Source organism: Girardinichthys multiradiatus, chromosome 18 (genome assembly GCF_021462225.1).
Source record: "Girardinichthys multiradiatus isolate DD_20200921_A chromosome 18, DD_fGirMul_XY1, whole genome shotgun sequence".
Classification (NCBI taxonomy): Eukaryota; Metazoa; Chordata; class Actinopteri; order Cyprinodontiformes; family Goodeidae; genus Girardinichthys; species Girardinichthys multiradiatus.
This window is the reverse complement of record NC_061810.1, coordinates 28,214,257-28,231,945: the sequence shown is the minus strand read 5'-3', so window position 1 is coordinate 28,231,945 and position 17,689 is coordinate 28,214,257. Positions and strand designations below refer to the sequence as shown.

General features: G+C 40.9%; 1 protein-coding gene across 1 annotated transcript in view; it reads right to left on the bottom strand.

Moving 5' to 3' along the window:
- Nucleotides 1-1,023: 1,023 nt before the first annotated feature.
- drd2a (dopamine receptor D2a) overlaps nucleotides 1,024-17,689 on the bottom strand; it is a 108,171-nt gene continuing 91,505 nt past the window's right edge. Inside the window, exons 5-8 of the mRNA XM_047390678.1 lie at nucleotides 14,233-14,441; nucleotides 13,230-13,316; nucleotides 10,881-11,250; nucleotides 1,024-3,838 (exon numbers count right to left, since the gene is read on the bottom strand). Coding sequence (XP_047246634.1) covers nucleotides 3,642-3,838; nucleotides 10,881-11,250; nucleotides 13,230-13,316; nucleotides 14,233-14,441 — 863 coding nt within the window. The 3' untranslated portion in view covers nucleotides 1,024-3,641. The remainder of the gene's footprint in view (nucleotides 3,839-10,880; nucleotides 11,251-13,229; nucleotides 13,317-14,232; nucleotides 14,442-17,689) is intronic.

Here is a 17,689-nt window from a genome sequence, read left to right as displayed (position 1 = left end):
TTTGATTTTGATTAGGAAAATAGTGTTAGACAGTTATTCTTGAACAAGCAAACAAAACCAACACATAAATGCTTTTCAGAGGTAACAATGTCAGATATGTTAAAATTGCTCTAACCTTACATCGGTTTTCAGTGTCGTTAAGAGATTTACATTTACAAAAAGTTAAAGCACAAAGATAAGTATTTTTGAGCAATTTTATGAAAAGAAAATGTGAGATCTCACATCAAGAGGCAATCATCACTCCAGACATATTAACTGAAACAACCAAGATGGCATGTTTCTCCACAACAGAGTTGGAGCAAATAGACAGTTTTAGGTTCTGATAAACTTCTCCTCTTTGTTAGCACCTCTCACCTGGTTAAGAAATCTCAAAACAAAACTTCAAAAGCAATCTCAGGAAAAGCTAACCATCTGAAATATAAAGATTTCAAATATGGCCACTCAAAGCTAAAGAGAGAGATGATTTGTAGTAGGTGTTTAAAACATTAGCACCGCCCACCTACCAAGCATCAATATATTGGTCATGTCAGGTGTCTATGCATGGCCAAAAAGAGGCAAAATGCTAAAACAGATTTTTTACGGGTTTCCATTTTCATAATATTGTGTAAAATACAGAAATATTGCAACATCTTGAATTGTGCTACCTCTCTTTGCAAAGGGCTACTTGAAAACATTGTGGCTCTTATTGATAATGTCTTTAAGACTGTACTGTATATATTGCAAATATGTCACTCTGAACACCATTCAGTGATTTATTGCAGCAGCTTTTGTTTCTGTTCCATTGACTTAACCTCATTTTCACTTGCAAAACCCCTGGGGAGCAGCTTTGGGGCATACACACATCCAAATAATTAAACCTGGAAGCTGCAAACTCCACATACAGGTCATTAGTTTGCCATGAAAAAACTCAGCTGCAGCAATGCAAAACCAGCTACATTAATCAAATGAATACCACCTAACAGTGACAAGTTTGAGCTATAACTCAGTTTGTGTTGACACATACAATAAAAAGTGACATTTGTGTGGCACTTAACTATACATTTTATTTTCATTTATTGGAGATCTTTTTCTATTTTTGTAATATACATTTCATGAAAAGTCAAGTAGAGGAGCAGTGTAGCATGCATCACATTTCCATTGCAGGCATATATCCACAGAAGATGTGTTAAGAAAACTATGTACAATACAGGAAATAAAAAAAATAACATTAATAATGATAATACATGCATCAAAATAAATAAAATACTATCAAACAATTAATTTAATCAACATTTCAAATCAAGACATAAGACTCAAATATAGAGTCATTATAGAAAGAATAATATAACCCAATCTTTTATTTCTGTTAATTTTGATGATTATGACTTAAAGCCAATTAAAACCCAATACTTAGTTCCTCAATTTAAAGATTTAAAGACCAGTAAAAAAGTTTTTTTTAATACACAAATGTTTTGTTAGGGTGATGTAGTGCTGCATCTAAGCGTACTGAAGGAAAGTTAAGTGGAAGGAAAAAGTGCGTAAGAAAAAGGTAAACAAGAAACAAGTACGGATTTTCCACCAAAGAGGTTCCACCAAAATGTTTGTGCTAGAACCTGTTCTGGACTGGTTCTACTTTAAAAAAGAACCGTTTTGGTTTTGGAGAGCCAACTTATAGTCATGTCATTGTGTCTGTATGAACAATAATAATGTCACTGAGTAAATTTTTGATCCTCTGGTTTTTATGAACTTTTTGGAGCATCGTAGTACATGGTGGTGGTTTGACTTCACAAAATATATTGTTTTTTCTCAGTATTTGTGCAAACAAATGCCCTGATTTTACCATGTTAATTTTATCAAAATGTAATCAGCAGTACTGTGCTCTGAAACACGATTCAATGAAAACATTTGCAGCCAGATTTATACACATCATCTAGCAAAATTAAAAGATAGCGGTAGAAAAGATATTGGTATTTCTGCAGAAACTATTGGCTGTAAGTGCAGCTCTATGCAGCACATTGACCGAGTAAAACTTTGTGTAAGGTAATATGGAAATAAAGTTTTAAGTCAGCAAAGTTGGTGTTTTTCTAATGCTACTCTGACTTTTGATTAAACGAAACAGATCAAAAAGATAACTAACTCCAAAGTTTTAAACATGAAGCTCACAACATTTTGACTGATTGTTGGCGTCCATATGCATGAATTCAGCTTCTAACAAAAGCTATTTTTTCCTGTAGCCCAGCTCAACGTTAGTACCAGTGCCAGGGCCTCACCTTACAGTGGAAGAAACACAAAGACGTGGTGCTAAGGAAGCATTAGCACTAGTTCAGACTGGAACTTAGGTTGGTGAACCCCCCTCCAAACAGATGTATCAAGAAAATGGGGTACAGGAGTTGCATTGCTTGTGTTAAGCCGTTCCCAGATGTGTCTTGCCAGGGCTTAGTAGAAAGTGGACTGGCATGTTCTAAAGCCTTGTTTTTAGATGAAAGTATATTTTGCATTTTATTTGGAAATCAACCTCCCAGAGTCTGAATGATGAGTGCAGAGGCACAGAATTCAAGTTGATTGAGATTCAGTGTGAACTTTCCATAGTCCCTAATGATTTAGGGAGCCAGGTCATCTGCTGGTGTTGATCCCCTGTGTTTTAATAAGTCCAAAGTAGGAGCAGCCATTTGCCATGAAATATTAAAGAACGTCATGCTTCTTTCTGCTGACAAGCTTTATGGAGACATTAAATTCCTTTTCCAGCAGGACACTGCCAAAAGAACCAATACCTGCGTTGATGACCATGGTATCACTGTATTTGATTAACTTAAACCTGACTTAAACTGTATAGAGTAATTGTGGAGTAACCTGAACAAAGTATCGAGTGCATATACCATCCAGTACATGGACATACTTTTCAGTAAGCCAGCACTTCTGTTTTTAAAATCATTTCATTGGGATTAGGTAATATTAAAATTTTCCTAGAAACCGAACTGGGTTGGAGCTGTTAGCCATAATCATTAAATTAACAGATACAAACACTTGAAATATATTACTCTGCATATAATTAATTTCCCTTTTTGAATTGAATTCATTAAATAAACTTCTCAGTAATATCATTCATTAAAATTCATCTTTGATAGTGAACTAATCAGTGTATAAAATGCAAAAATGCAAATATTGGCATCGTCACATTTTACAGAAAATACATCTTGCCTTCGACACACATTCCCAACATGTGATAGATTTAAAGGATAAGATCAAGTGGATCGATATCAACACTGCAATGAACACTGAAGTCATAATGTTTTTCCATCATGAAAACATAAAATACACATACAATAAATAGCAGTATGCTACTTGCATTTGTGTGGTATACACAGATGGCTCCTTACATAACACTCACAATGATTTTAGAGAACAGTGGTAGTTTTGTTTTCTCCATAAACAGATCGTTGGTACAGACTTTTCTTGTTTTACATTCAGTTATCTGGAGAACAGGACTCCACAAACAACTTACACAAACAGTCAACGTGCCTTCCAAGAAGATACTTCCAGTATTTTTGTAACTTTTCAGTTTTCTTCCCATGTGGTGCATTTTCCTTTCGCAGTATGAGGTATTTGCTAAACCCTTTATTTATACCATCTCCCTCAGTCTGATCTGTAAGGGATGCTGCAGCTTAGCAGTGCAGGATTTTAATGAACGCCTTCCTGAACTCAATATTAAAGGTGGTGTATATGATGGGATTTACAGCACTATTCACATAGCCCAGCCAAGTGAAAGCATTGTACATCTCAGCGGGAACCTTGCATTTGGTGCAGTGGGTGTTCAAGATATGTGTGATGAAAAACGGCAGCCAGCATATGATGAATACACCTGAGGAGATGAAAGAGAGAAAACAATGTAAATGTGAGAGAAAAAGTGAATGAAAACAGAGAAGAGTCAAGTTTACTGTATATTAGACCCAAATATGGGTTTGCAGACAAACTATTTGGCCTCTGTGTATGAAAACCATTACTGTTTCTTGCGTCATTTTCTGATTTCTTTTTTTTTTTTTTTTTATCATTCTGCAACATTTACAATGCTCATCCAGGCAGCCAACTAGATGTTGGAGAAAAATGTGGAACAGCACACAGACAAAATGTCCTGAAAAAGTGTCCTGAAACTGATGGTTGTGTGATGTTTCGCCGTTAGTTTCAAGCAGCACTCCCTAAAAGTTTGATTAGGACTGCTCAAAAATAAAAAAAGAAATCACAATGACTCATCACGTTTGGAAAAATATGTTGAACTTAAAGATTAGTGAATAAACCTAAACTGTTATGATTCTGGCCTGTCTGCCTGCTCTGCTCTCACTCATGCAATCAACTCATCTGCTTCACCTGTCTGCTGCTGCGCTGCTGCGCAATCACCGTCATGCCACACACCTGTGGAGTTGCAGTTATATACAGCCATCTGACAGGCAGACGGTGCCAGATTTTTGAAAACATTTGTGAGTAGTTATCCAGTGTTCCCTCCTGACTGATCTTGTTCTCTGACCTTGCCTTGCCTCATGGATTTTTGCCTGCCTGCCTGCTCCTTGTCTGATGGATTGGGTTTCTGGAATTCGACCCTGTTTCTGTCCCTGGATTTACGCCTCAGCCTAGCCACTGGTTTATTCAGCCTGAGCCTGCCTGCCTCTCAAATCCGCCTGGAATTATTGTCAAGAGGACAATCGCAGCTCTCTGTGTTCCTGTCACAGCTTCAGCTGATTCCCCGGAGGATTTGGCCCTGTCGGCAATCCGTCTTCAGTCTGTTGGACTCTTCCTCATTAACTGTCTGGATCACTTCCTCCTCTGGATTCAGCACCTCATCCCCAGACTGAGAAGGTTAGTGGCTCAGTGTGAGATTCATTTTAAGCTTCAGCCTTCTTCGTTCCCTTCTGAGCGCTCTAAGGTGGCGTTTGTTACATCCCTGCTCTCTGGAAAGGCTAAGCAATGGGGCACTGCTGAGTGGCAGAATGGTTCGGTCACGTGTGCTTCTTATGCCGCATTCTCCAAGGAACTCATCAGGGTTTTTGACCCAGTTCTTCCTAGTCGTGAAGCTGCCAGAGGTTTACTCTCCATAAAACAGGGAGAGCGAAGCGTCACATCATATATCATTGACTTTCATTTGTTGGCAGCTGACAGTTATTGGAATGAACATGCGTTAATGGATGCATTCATCCAAGGTCTCAACGAAAACATCAAGGATGAACTGGCTACCCGAGACTATCCTGCCTCCCTTCACCAACTTGAGGACCTGGCGACCCATATAGATTTACGGCTCACAGAAAGGAGGAGGGAGAGACGTCATAGAGAGGTTAAGCCCTCCTCAGCTCACAGTCTTGTTCCCCTTCTAGTACCCAAAGATCTGCTGCCCCCTTCTGGTCAATGTTCTGACCCTGAGCCCATGCAGTTGAGCAGATCAAAGATTTCTGTGGGGGAGCGAGCCTGAAGAAGGAAAAACAATCTGTGTTTTTATTGTGGGGAACCAGGTCATGTTGTTCTAAGATGTCCATTAAAAGGCCAGGCTCAGTAGAGGTGAGGAGAACTCTACTGAGCCGAAGTCACAGTAGAGTCACAGTCTGTCTCCTCATGCTCTTTTCCCACAACTATTCAAGTGTCTTCTACAGCTCATCAAGTGTCTTCTACAGCTCATCAAGTGTCTTCTACAGCTCATCAAGTGTCTTCTACAGCTCATCAAGTGTCTTCTACAGCTCATCAAGTGTCTTCTACAGCTCATCAAGTGTCTTCTACAGCTCATCAAGTGTCTTCTACAGCTCATCAAGTGTCTTCTACAGCTCATCAAGTGTCTTCTACAGCTCATCAAGTGTCTTCTACAGCTCATCAAGTGTCTTCTACAGCTCATCAAGTGTCTGTGTTTATTAATTCAGGGGCTGACACAGAGTTTATGGAGGAGTCGTTTGCCAGAGACCTTGACATCAAGCTCATTCCCATGTCTGGTACCCAGAACGTTCTGACGTTGGATGGCCACAGCATCAACAGTTCACAATACATAACAGAGGTAATAAAACTCACACTGGGGGGCAATCATCAGGACGAAGTCACATTCAGGATCATCAATTCTCCTAAGTTACCCATTGTTCTTGGGGCCTCCTGGTTACAAAAACACAACCCTCACATAGACTGGCAAGCCCAAGAGATTTTGGGCTGGGCAAGGTCCTGCTCGGCCACGTCTTTCCTCTGCTATCACAGACAATGTTCCGGAAAATGACATTGTGGAGACATACTCCGATTTATCTAAAGTGCCTCCCAAATATGAAGGAGGTTTTCAACAAGTCCAGGGCCATAGCACTTCCTCCACACAGACCCTATGACTGTGCAATAGATCCTCTACCAGGCAAATCTCCCCCTAGGGGTCGATTGTATCCATTGTCAGGACCAGAGAACCAAGCTATGAAAAACTGTCGAAGATTCACTAAAGGCAGGAATTGTTCAACCTTCTTCTTCACCAGCAGGGGCAGGCTTCTCTTTGTGGGTAAGAAGGATGGGTCCCTGAGACCATGCATAGACTACAGGGGGTTGAATGACATAACCATGAAAAACCATTACCCTCTACCTCTCATGAACACTGCTTTTGACCTAATTCAAGGAGCCAAGATATTTACCAAGTTGGATCTGAGAAACGCTCATCACCTGGTCCGCATCAAGAAAGGTGACGAGTGGAAGACGGCTTTTAACACTCCCACAGGTCACTACGAGTACCGTGTGATGCCTTTCGGGTTAACCAATGCTCCAGCAGTTTTTCAGGCCCTAGTTAATGATGTCCTGAGGGACATGGTCGGTCAGTTTGTTTTTGTACACCATGATGACATTCTGATTTATTCCCAGGATCTGGAAACCCACAGAAATCATGTCCGGGCTGTCCTCCTTCGCCTCCTTCAGAACCATCTTTTTGTCAAAGCTGAGAAATGCGTGTTTCACACCACAACCACATCTTTTTTAGGCTTCATCATTTCTCCTGACCAAGTCATTGTGGATCCTTCCAAGGTCAAGGCGGTCTTGAAATGGCCATCTCCTACTGACCGTAAGCAGCTTCAAAGATTTCTGGGGTTTACTAACTTCTATAGACATTTCATAAGAAATTACAGCCTTGTTGCCGTCCCTCTCATCGCTCTCACGTCATCCAAAGTCAAGTTTGCATGGAACGAGGCGGCAGAAAAAGCCTTCGTCAAGCTCAAGAACCTGTTCACGTCAGTTCCTGTTCTACTGTCCCCTAACCCCGACAAGCAGTTCATAGTGGAGGTTGACACCTCTAACACTGGGGTTGGAGCAGTCCTAAGCCAAAGAAGTTCTGATAATCGTATTCACCCATGTGCCTTCTTTTCTAGGACTTTGTCTCAAGCTGAACGCAATTATGATGTGGGGGACCAAGAACTTCTAGCTGTCAAGTTGGCTCTCGAAGAGTGGAGGCATTGGCTAGAGAGGGCTAAAGAACCTTTTCTTGTTTGGACAGACCATAAAAACCTGGAGTACCTGAGATCAGCAAAGCGCCTTAATCCCAGGCAGGCTAGGCGGGCTCTTTTCTTTAGAAGGTTCAACTTTTCCTTATCTTTCGGACCTGGAGTCAAGAATGGCAAACCCGACGCCCTGTCCAGAATTCTGGAACCCACAGAACCACAGAGCACTGGGGAGGACGAGTTCATTCTCCCAGAATCAGTGAGACTCTCAGTCACTATGCTGGAACTGGAAGGAGAAGTCAGAGACGCCATCAAAGATCTCCCTGTCCCAGCTTCATGCCCACCTGACCAATGTTTTGTTCCGGAGCACCTCGTACCGAAGGTACTAGATTCATGTCATAATTCACGTCTGTTCTGTCATCCTGGTATCAGCAGGACGTTGCAGATGGTCCGGACTCAGTTATGGTGGCCATCTCTAGTCAAAGATGTTACAGATTATGTCACAGCCTGTAGTCAATGTTCCCAAGTCAAGTCTTCTCGTCGCCCTCCTGCTGGACTCTTACATCCACTGCCTCTTCCTCCTCGTCCCTGGTCCCACGTTGCCATGGATTTTGTGACAGGTTTGCCAGTATCAAATGGCTTCACAGTTCTGCTAACTTTCATCGACAGGTTTTCTAAGATGGTTCACCTTGTCCCTTTCAAGAAGTTGGCTTCAGCCAAGGAAATGGGGGACATTCTGGAACGTGAGGTTTTTCGCCTTCACGGCATACCCACAGATTGTCTCGGACAGAGGGCCCCAGTTTGTGTCACGTTTCTGGAGAGAGTTTTGTTCCTTGCTTGGAATTCCAGTCAGTTTGTCCTCAGGATTTCACCCACAGTCGGATTGACTGTGGGTGAAACTAGGAGGTGGAGGCCAAACTTCGCGCACTGTGAGTCAGACGCAACAAGATGGTCTCAAAATTTACCCTGAGTTGAATATGATGTGAAGACCCTCCCGGCTAGTGCCACGGGGTTATCCCCTTTCCAAGTTGTGTTTGGTTTTCAGCCACCCATGTTCACAGTCCAGGAGAAAGAAGCTGAGGTTCCCTCCGCTCAGGCCTTAGCCCTAAGATGTCAGCACATCTGGAGAAAGGCAAGAAGGTCCATGATCAGGATGTCGGAGGTGCGGACACGCACAGCAAGCCGTCGAAGAGTCCCTGCTCCAAGCTACCAAGTGGGACAGAAGGTTTGGCTGTCCACCAAGGACCTCCCGCTTCTGGTTGACTCCCATAAGCTGGCACCTCGTTTTGTGGGACCTTTTCCCATATCCAAGATCATCAATCCTGTGGCTGTTCGTTTACGTCTGCCTCGTACCATGAGAGTTCACCCTACCTTCCACGTGTCCAAGATCAAGCCCTATGTGGTGTCCTGTTTCGGGCCCACCTCCGGGTCCCCTCCACCCGCCCGGCTTCTTGCTGATGGCCCAGTCATCACGGATTTTTGCCTGCCTGCCTGCTCCTTGTCTGACGGATTGGATTTCTGGATTTCGACTCTGTTTTCTGCCTCTGCCTGCCCCCTTGTCTTACGCCTCTAGACCTGGAATTCGACCCTGTTTCTGTCCCTGGATTTACGCCTCAGCCCGCCTGGCTCTCAAATCCGCCTGGAATTATTGTCAGGAGGACAATCACAGCTCTCTGTGTTCCTGTCACAACTTCAGCTGATTCCCCGGAGGATTTTGATCAGTCGGCAATCCGACTTTAGTCTGTTGGACGCTTCCTCATTAACTGTGGATCACTTCCTCCTCTGGATTCAGCACCTCATCCCCAGACTGAGAAGGTTAGTGGCTTTATCTAACTCTTTGTAAATCCTGAGTTTTATTCAGCCACTAACTAGTCTCTCTGTCCTCAGTGGTTCCTGGAAGCTGACTGCTGTTCTCCTGGTTTCTGATCCTGAGTTACTGAATAAACCTTTTTACGTTTCACTTTGTGTTTGGCTGAATTTGGGTTCTCTGTCTCTGGTCGTGATATAAACGTGAGTACAATCAAAAGTAAAAGCAGCAATATAGTGTCGTTTCAGAGTATACCTTTAAAAATAATTATCATAATTTATTTTAAAGATACAAAATAATTTTATGAATAAATATAGTATGAAAATAATAGTCACAGCTAGAAAAGCACTTAGTTATTTCAATCAGACAAATTTGCATACATTTTAGTTAAACTAATAAAGAATCCTGTACATTTAATTAAAAAACAAAAATAATTAGGATGTTTATGTGAATTTAAACCTTTCTTAGTGAAGTGCATTACTGAGGTTAGACACTGATGTTGGAGAAGGCTCCAACTCATGGTTGTTATATCAGGTGGAGTTCAGGATTGTGTGAAGGACTGTCAAGTTCACTCCAAACTGGATTATACATGTCCTTGTGGACCTTGCTTTGTGCACTGGTGTGCAGTTGGAGGAGGAAAATTGTTCCTTAAAAGTCAGGAGCATTACATTTTCCAAAATGTCAAGATATGCTCAAGCATTGAGGGGTCCTTTCACTAGCACTAATGGGTCAACTACTACCCCAAAAGAACAGCCTCACACCATAATCCCCTCCACACCAAACATTACACTTCACACAATGCAGCAAAACAAGTGCCGTTGTCCTGGCAATTTCCAAACCCAGACTCGGCCACTGGATTGCCAGACTAGACAATGTGGAGTGACAAATGTCTCCACTGCTCTAGGGCCTTGCTGCTCAGCCATGGAAACCTATTCCACAAAGCTCTCTATAAAATGTTCTTAAGCTAATCTGAAGCTATTAATTGCAGAACATTGGTGACTTCTGCTCACTATGCTTCTCAGCATCAGCTGACCCTGTTCTCTGAAGACTCAAAGTTAGCTATTTTTAGTATTGTTAGGTGTTTAAAATCAAATAAAAGAATGTAAAGGAAACTGTTTTTTGAGGAAGCATGTTGGCTGTATATTCAGGCTGACAGCGGGGAGTAAGAGTACTGATGAGCTGAACACATTACTGCAAAGTTGCTCTGTTTTATCCTTTTGAATAGGCAATTTCTGTCTGCCATGGGACATGATGGATTGGCCATCTTTCAGAAATATAGTCAAATTAAGGATCTAAGACATTATCTTTACATGGAATACACACATAGACAACTGTAAGTAAGGCTAACCATGCTAAAGATGATAAAGACAGCTTTGTTTTAAGTGCAGAGCTATGTGACATAGACTGTGCTCTCTCATATACACAGTGTGACACTCTTTGAATCTAAGAACATATCATACCAAAAAGACTTAAGACTCCTGTAAAGGTTTAATAAATGAATAAATGATTTAACAATCAAACACATAGCAGTAAATCAGAGCTGTTTCCTCTAAAATATCAAGCTGGATAAGCCTTTTTATTTTTGTGCTCACTGCTGAAAACCCTACAAAACATGCAAAATATTTACTCCAAAATAAAAAGTTGTAAAGAAATGTGAAATTGATGGAGCATACCAAGGACAATGGCTAACATTTGAGTGGCTTTTTTCTCCTTCTGTTGGGAGATCTTCCTCTTGCTCATGTTTTTGACAGAGGTTTGAGTCTTGCCATTAGGTAAGGCCTGTGTCTGGAAGGCTTTGGCTACAACTGGTGCTGGGTCAGCCAGGGCCTCCTTGGGCTCGCCATTCTTTTCTGCTTTGTGGCCATCCTCAGGGTGTGTGGGGCTAGCGTTGGCCTTGCTGGGCATTAGCTGCTGGTGGCTGGTGGCCGGAGTGTCTCCAAGAGCACTGTGTGTCTGATGTCTTTGCCTCTGGCTGCTGCCACTGTTGTTTAGCTCATCCAGCTCCAAATCATCCCCGTCAGTGGCTGCATCTTTGATGAAAATCTGAAGTCCAAGATAAGCAAAGCAAGATATGATTTCTCAATTGAAGAAAAGGGTGACATTTAAAATAACAGGTAATAAATATAAAGCCTTGTACAGAGGTGTGGTGTAATTTCTGTATAATTTGCTTCCAAGTACCTAGCCTTTTTTGTAATATGAGAACATTTGCCTTGAGCAATATTTTTGTGGCATTTCTTGGCTGCTTTTTAACACTTTCTCAGACCAGTATCTCGCTGTTTTCATAGAAAGTGTTTTTGTTGTTTTATTGAACCAATTAATTCTGATCTATATATATCAAACAAGCATAAAAGCCTGCTAAGCTCTAGGATCCAACTTTTTAGTTCTGATAATTCGCACTGCACAAAATGCTGCAACATTGAGGTACAACCCCTGCAGAGAAAATGCTGAAAAGTCAATTCAAGTCCAATGAAAAGGCCTTTCATTGAAATAAGAGGTTGTTTAAAATTGTTGGCGTAGCAGTGAATATGCTTCATCTCTTGATTTAGGAGAAGACATCTGACTTTTTAAATGTGTGTCTACTAGGTTTGAAACTATTTGTTGACATAATTGATATGGACTGCATAAAATTATGGATGGGTCCTGTGTGCAATGCACTACTGGAAGTTGTGAAAACAATGTTGCCTCCATGTTCTGTCAGTTAGTTGAGTGCCAGGTGTACAAAGGAGGGTTGTTCTTCCATGGAAACGCTACTGCGAGCATCTAAAATACAAGCGCTGCAAAACAGGGTATGCAAGCTATGTGTGTTGCGCGTAAATTTGTACACATCAGTTCTTGCCATTAAAAAAAATCTCACTGGACGCATTGTGCTGAAGTGTGCTCAGTAAGAACTTATAGATAGCTTCTTTAAAAGCACTGACCACCAAAAACTTTAAGAAGGCTTCTTGGGTTCTGCGTCATGAAGTGGTGTTTAGCCAGATGCTTTAGGTGTGGGTATTTAATAAAGTCCATTTCAATTCAATTATATGGCACCAAATTACAACAAATGTCATCTCAATGCACTTTACAAGACAAATAGGTCCACTTCATATCCAAACATAAATAATCAGATCAATACAGTACAATTATATAGACAGATTTAAATTCAGTTACATAACATTCAATTAAATCCTGGTTGCAATACAATGCAGTCAAAAAGGCAAACCTTTATATGGGGAGTCATTAACTTGACAGCAATTGCTCCTTCTGAGCAAGCATGTGCATAGACGTATTTATGCCAATGTTTTACCTTTGGGTTTCATTAATGTTTATGTAGAAAGCCTGAGTCAAGAATTGTTGCAGAGTGTATATTGTTTCATTTATATGTGCTAAGGTAAAAGCAGCAGTAGTAAATAAGTGAATGAGATGATGCTGAAGGCCATTTCGCTGCTTCCAAGGCTTTTCATTTACTTTATTTCTAGACTCTTTTTTTTCTGCTCCAGTCAAAAATCCAAAATACTAAACACTCTGCCGCACTTCTTTCCTTCATTGTATGTTGGTTTGTCTACAAATCCTTGAAGTATGTTTGTTGCTTTTGATGCGGCCCCATTTTGTCTAGCGTATGTGTATTAGGATGTAGGATCATTGTCTTGCTTAAAGGTCCAATGATGCCCAAAGTTTATCTTCCTTACAGACAGTGTGACATTTTCTTCCAGCATTTCCTGATAGTTGATTGACTCCATCTTGATTCCCATACTCTGCACATATCCAGTGCCAGGGGAAGCCAAGTAGCCCCAGAGTATCACCGAGCCACCACCATGCTTCATCATATGCAGGGTGTTATCTTAAGTGAGTTATTTATTCTTCATCCTCAAAACATGCTCATTCATTGGCCAGAAACGTTTCTGTTTTGATTCATTGCTCCACAGGACACCAAGCCACTTTGGCTATTTGCCACGCTCTCTACTGCTATGCCACACCCACTCTAGAGCTTTTTAAAAAGAAGAATCTTGAATGAGACTCAAATGATTTAAAGAAGTACATACCACTTTTTTCTTGTTGGCAGGTAAACTTCCATTGGACTTCACAATCATGGTGCACAACCTCACATCCTCTGGATGAGTGCACTTGTCCTGCAACAGAAACAGCTGGGTGAGGCCAGGAGAGGGTACAATGTCAAAACAACTGACCAAAGGCCTGTCTATGAACAGACGTATAAATATTGCTGCATGTGAGGTCGGATGGGATGACATAAGAGTTACGGGGAAAACAGATGCTGTTCAGCAACACCAATATCTGCCATTTGTTTTGAAACCCAAATGAATTTCATTGAAATCGTAATAAGTTGTTAAATTAAATACAATTTTCATCTAAACATTAACAATCTAGGTGAACCTTTAATCATGTTCTACTTCTCAAACATTCTTGTAATGACCTACCAATATACAGTTTCCACTTGTTGACTGGCAGTTTTACTCCCAACAAAGGTCCCTGCGAGTTTCTCCATTTTGAGAAAATCAATAGTCTAAAGTTCATTTAAGACCATTATTCATCATGCATTTTGATAACTGATCATAAATGTGCATTTCACACTTAATTTCCTTTTGGAATGAATAAAGTGTGTTTGAATTGAATTGAATTATCCTTATATTTATAAAACACTGTCAAAATGCACTGTATAGCAGGAAAGTACCTTTTACTAAAATTTTTGGATCTTATGTAAAGAAAAATCAATCCTTCATGTTTTTCTTTTAATGAAGGGTTGCAATTTAACATGATGTCAGCTGTAGAACAATGCCTGTTGTAAAACTGTCAGATGTAATTGGGCTGAAAGAAAAATTGATTTGCCGAGGCATAATATTTTAAAATGCAGGGCATTGTCCGTAGCCACGTTTACTTTAAGCAATGTGTGGAGAAAATGTTATTTTAAAACAGTAAAATAGCACATAAAAATAAAGAGCCCTTGTGTAACAAAGAGGTAAATCATTCATATTAAATCCATAAAGCTGCCGAGCTGTAAACAGAAACCATAATTTTGAAGCTGCTCACCCTCAGTGAAGTTGCTACGTCGGTGTCAGCAGGCTGACACACACGCCGCTTTGGCTTTGTGTTTACTCGTTTTCTGCGCTTTCTCAGGACCACATAAATTTGCACATAAACCAGCAGAGTAATGATGAAGGGTACGTAGAAGGACACTATGGAGGAGTACACCACGAAGGCTGGGTTGGCGATGACACAGAGAGACGCATCGCGGGTTGCTGTGGAGATAAAAAAGCCATATTTGGCTTGAACCAGAAGTTGCTTTGGTTTTGATAATGTGAAATGCATCTAAAAATGTAATCACTTTTTAAACACTCACCTCACTCAGAGGTCATTCACCAAGCCACATATAAAGGTAAGGCCAACCCAATAACCCTAAGCTCTTATTACAGTTCACTTTTTAGTTTGTTGGTTAGATATTCATTGCTTTATTTTAGGATTTAGGTATTTTTATATCTAAAATGTTTAAACATGCATCACAGAAGTTTGACATCCATGACAGTGAATGTCTTGTTGAGTGTATTTGTTGGATTTAGATTTAGCCACATTACAGTCAACAGTGAAACAACATATCTCTAACTGACATTAAACACGTTTCTCGACTCCTTCCCTGTGCAGTCGGTGACACAGAGCAATGAGCTGGACTGACAGGAGTTTTAATTTAAATCAACTAACACAAAGCACAGAACACGACTTTGAAGTGGGTGGAAAATGTGCATGGGTTTCAAAAATGTTTATAAGTAAATAATATGACTTGCATTTGTATTCACTCAGTCCCATTTTGTCTAATATGCTAAATATAATTTATTGCAACCAGTCACCTTTAAAAGTCCCTTAGCTGTTGTGTGAAGTCTTTAATGATGCATGTTTATTCCATTGCCCAAAAATGACACAAAACTGAACTTTTTGGCCTAAATGCCAAAAATGTGCAGTGAGAAGCTTCATATTACTATGAGCACATCATCCCCATGCTGAATAATGATGGTAGCATCAGAATCAGAATCAGCTTTATTGCCAAATTCATACATACAAACAAGGAATTTGACTCCGGTACACTTTGCTCTCTGGTTTTTGTTTTTTGCATTAAAGAATATACATATATACAATATACAAATATACACATATATAAATAAAAAGGTGCATTGCTCTGAGTTTGCTAATGTTCAGCTGCAACCAGAAAACTGTCAGAGCTGATGGAAAGAAGGATGTGGCTGGGATGGAGGTTCGTCTTCTAGCAGGACATTGACCCTAAACATACAGCTAATGGTACAATGGGATGGTTCTCAGATGTTTCAAAACAAGTACCAGCTCAGTAAATGTAAGGCTTTCAGGCACCCTCCTACTGACAGACATTTGGACATTTTATGATATAACTTTACTCTTTTTCTCAAAAAAAACATTTATTGATATTGTGGTTTTGGATGAAGGATGAAGATTAATGGCATATTAAAATTTTATTTAAAAATTGTATTTCCATATTCTAAGTTAAATAAAACAGACGGGAAAATATTCCTTTACTGCGTGAATACATATATTGCAAAGAAGTACACTTTCATCAACATACATTGTGATGAGCATAGTAATCCGCATATCCAGCTGGTGTCCCAACTTGCAGTTGGAACAAGCTTCATGTCAAATTGCGTTTGGTGTAATTCACAGATCAATGTATCACCTTTAGATGCAAATAAGTAGTACTTTTTGGTTAACTGTCATCAACTTATCCTGGGAGTTCTTCAAATATTTTTCACTGCATAGTGAATAGTTTGTTTGAATCAAAGATCGTTGTGTTTGAACAACTCACCCTTGTATCTACCTAGGAAATGAATGATATAAATATTTGGTCTAAGTATCAGTAAAGGTAATCCAACTACCACCAGCAGAATGTATACCATAGTTTTAGAAGCTTGGTTTAACTCATATACAGGTTATAATTCGGCCGAGAACATACCTGTTTTCTTCAGTCTGTCGGTTATGTTGTTCAATACCACGCTGGTATGCCCTGTCAAGCTGCGATGCAACATTCGTTGTCCCTAGTAAAGCCAACTTGATCGCATTATCCACATGTGATGCACCACTTTCGTGTTTTACCGGCCTTTCTGACAGATGTTTTAAATCTTTAAATCCGGTTGTCGTCCAGACAGTTTCCCCTCCAAAGAGAAGACACGGAAAGCAGAACAGGGATTTTTTCAAAATGCTAGCCGTTAGCCACGTTTTCCTTTTGAACCACTCCTGGTTAAAGGATCTTGTTTTATCTTTATTTTCTTGAAAAATGGTAGTCATCTGGTCGATGTGGTCCCAAACGTTTAATTTCCAATTTCTCCTCAAATGGCAAGGTGCAAAATCGAACGGTTGTTAAGTAGTCCACACGATTCATCATTAGTAGCCTACTGTATTTATATTTCATATCAGTCCCTCATTAGCTAAAGAACAGCTATCGCAAAGGGCATGCCCGCCCTTTTGTATCAACCAATGGGAACACTTCAGGGCCCTGGCCACCAGGCCCTACTTACGAAATTAAAGTGCATGTTGAGCACGCGCAACAGCTTGTCCAGCTCATAACAGTGCACGTACAGGGCCAACTCTGCTGTGCCCCACCGAGCGAAAACTGGCAAGCAGCATAAGCACAGAGACAAATTCACACACTACTACACTATTACCTTAAGCTCAATCACATTATTGTGTCTGATTCATAAAACAAATTATAAAAATGTATATCTTATATCTGATTTATTAAAAAACATATATCTTCTTGTACAAAACAGCCCCACGGGCCCCTAATGCAAAAACGCCACTGGAAGTAACACTGATTAACAATCAGTTTCACATGCTGCTGTGCAAATGGAATAGACAACAAGGGGAAATCTTTGGTGATTAGCAATAAAGGAGTGGTTCTGCAGGTGGGGACCACAGACCACTTCTCAGTACCTAAGCTTTCTGTCTGATGTTTTGGTCACTTTTGAATATTGGTGGTGCTTTCACACTCGTGGTAGCATGAGACGGACTCTACAACCCACACAAGTGGCTCAGGTAGTGCAGCTCATCCAGGATGGCACATCGATGTGAGCTGTGGCAAGAAGGTTTGCTGGGTCTGTCAGCGTAGTGTCCAGAGCCTGGAGGCGCTACCAGGAGACAGGCCAGTACACCAGGAGACGTGGAGGAGGCCGTAGGAGGGCAACAACCCAGCAGCAGGACCGCTACCTCCGCCTTTGTGCAAGGAGGAACAAGAGGAACACTGCCAGAGCCCTGCAAAATGACCTCCAGCAGGCCATAAATGTGCATGTGTCTGCACAAACGGTTAGAAACCGACTCCATGAGGATGGTGTGAGGGCCCAACACCCACAAATGGGGGTTGTGCTCACAGCCCAACACCGTGCAGGATGCTTGGCATTTGCCAGAGAACACCAGGATTGGTAAATTCGCCACTGGCGCCCTGTGCTCTTCACAGATGAAAGCAGAGGTAGCCTGA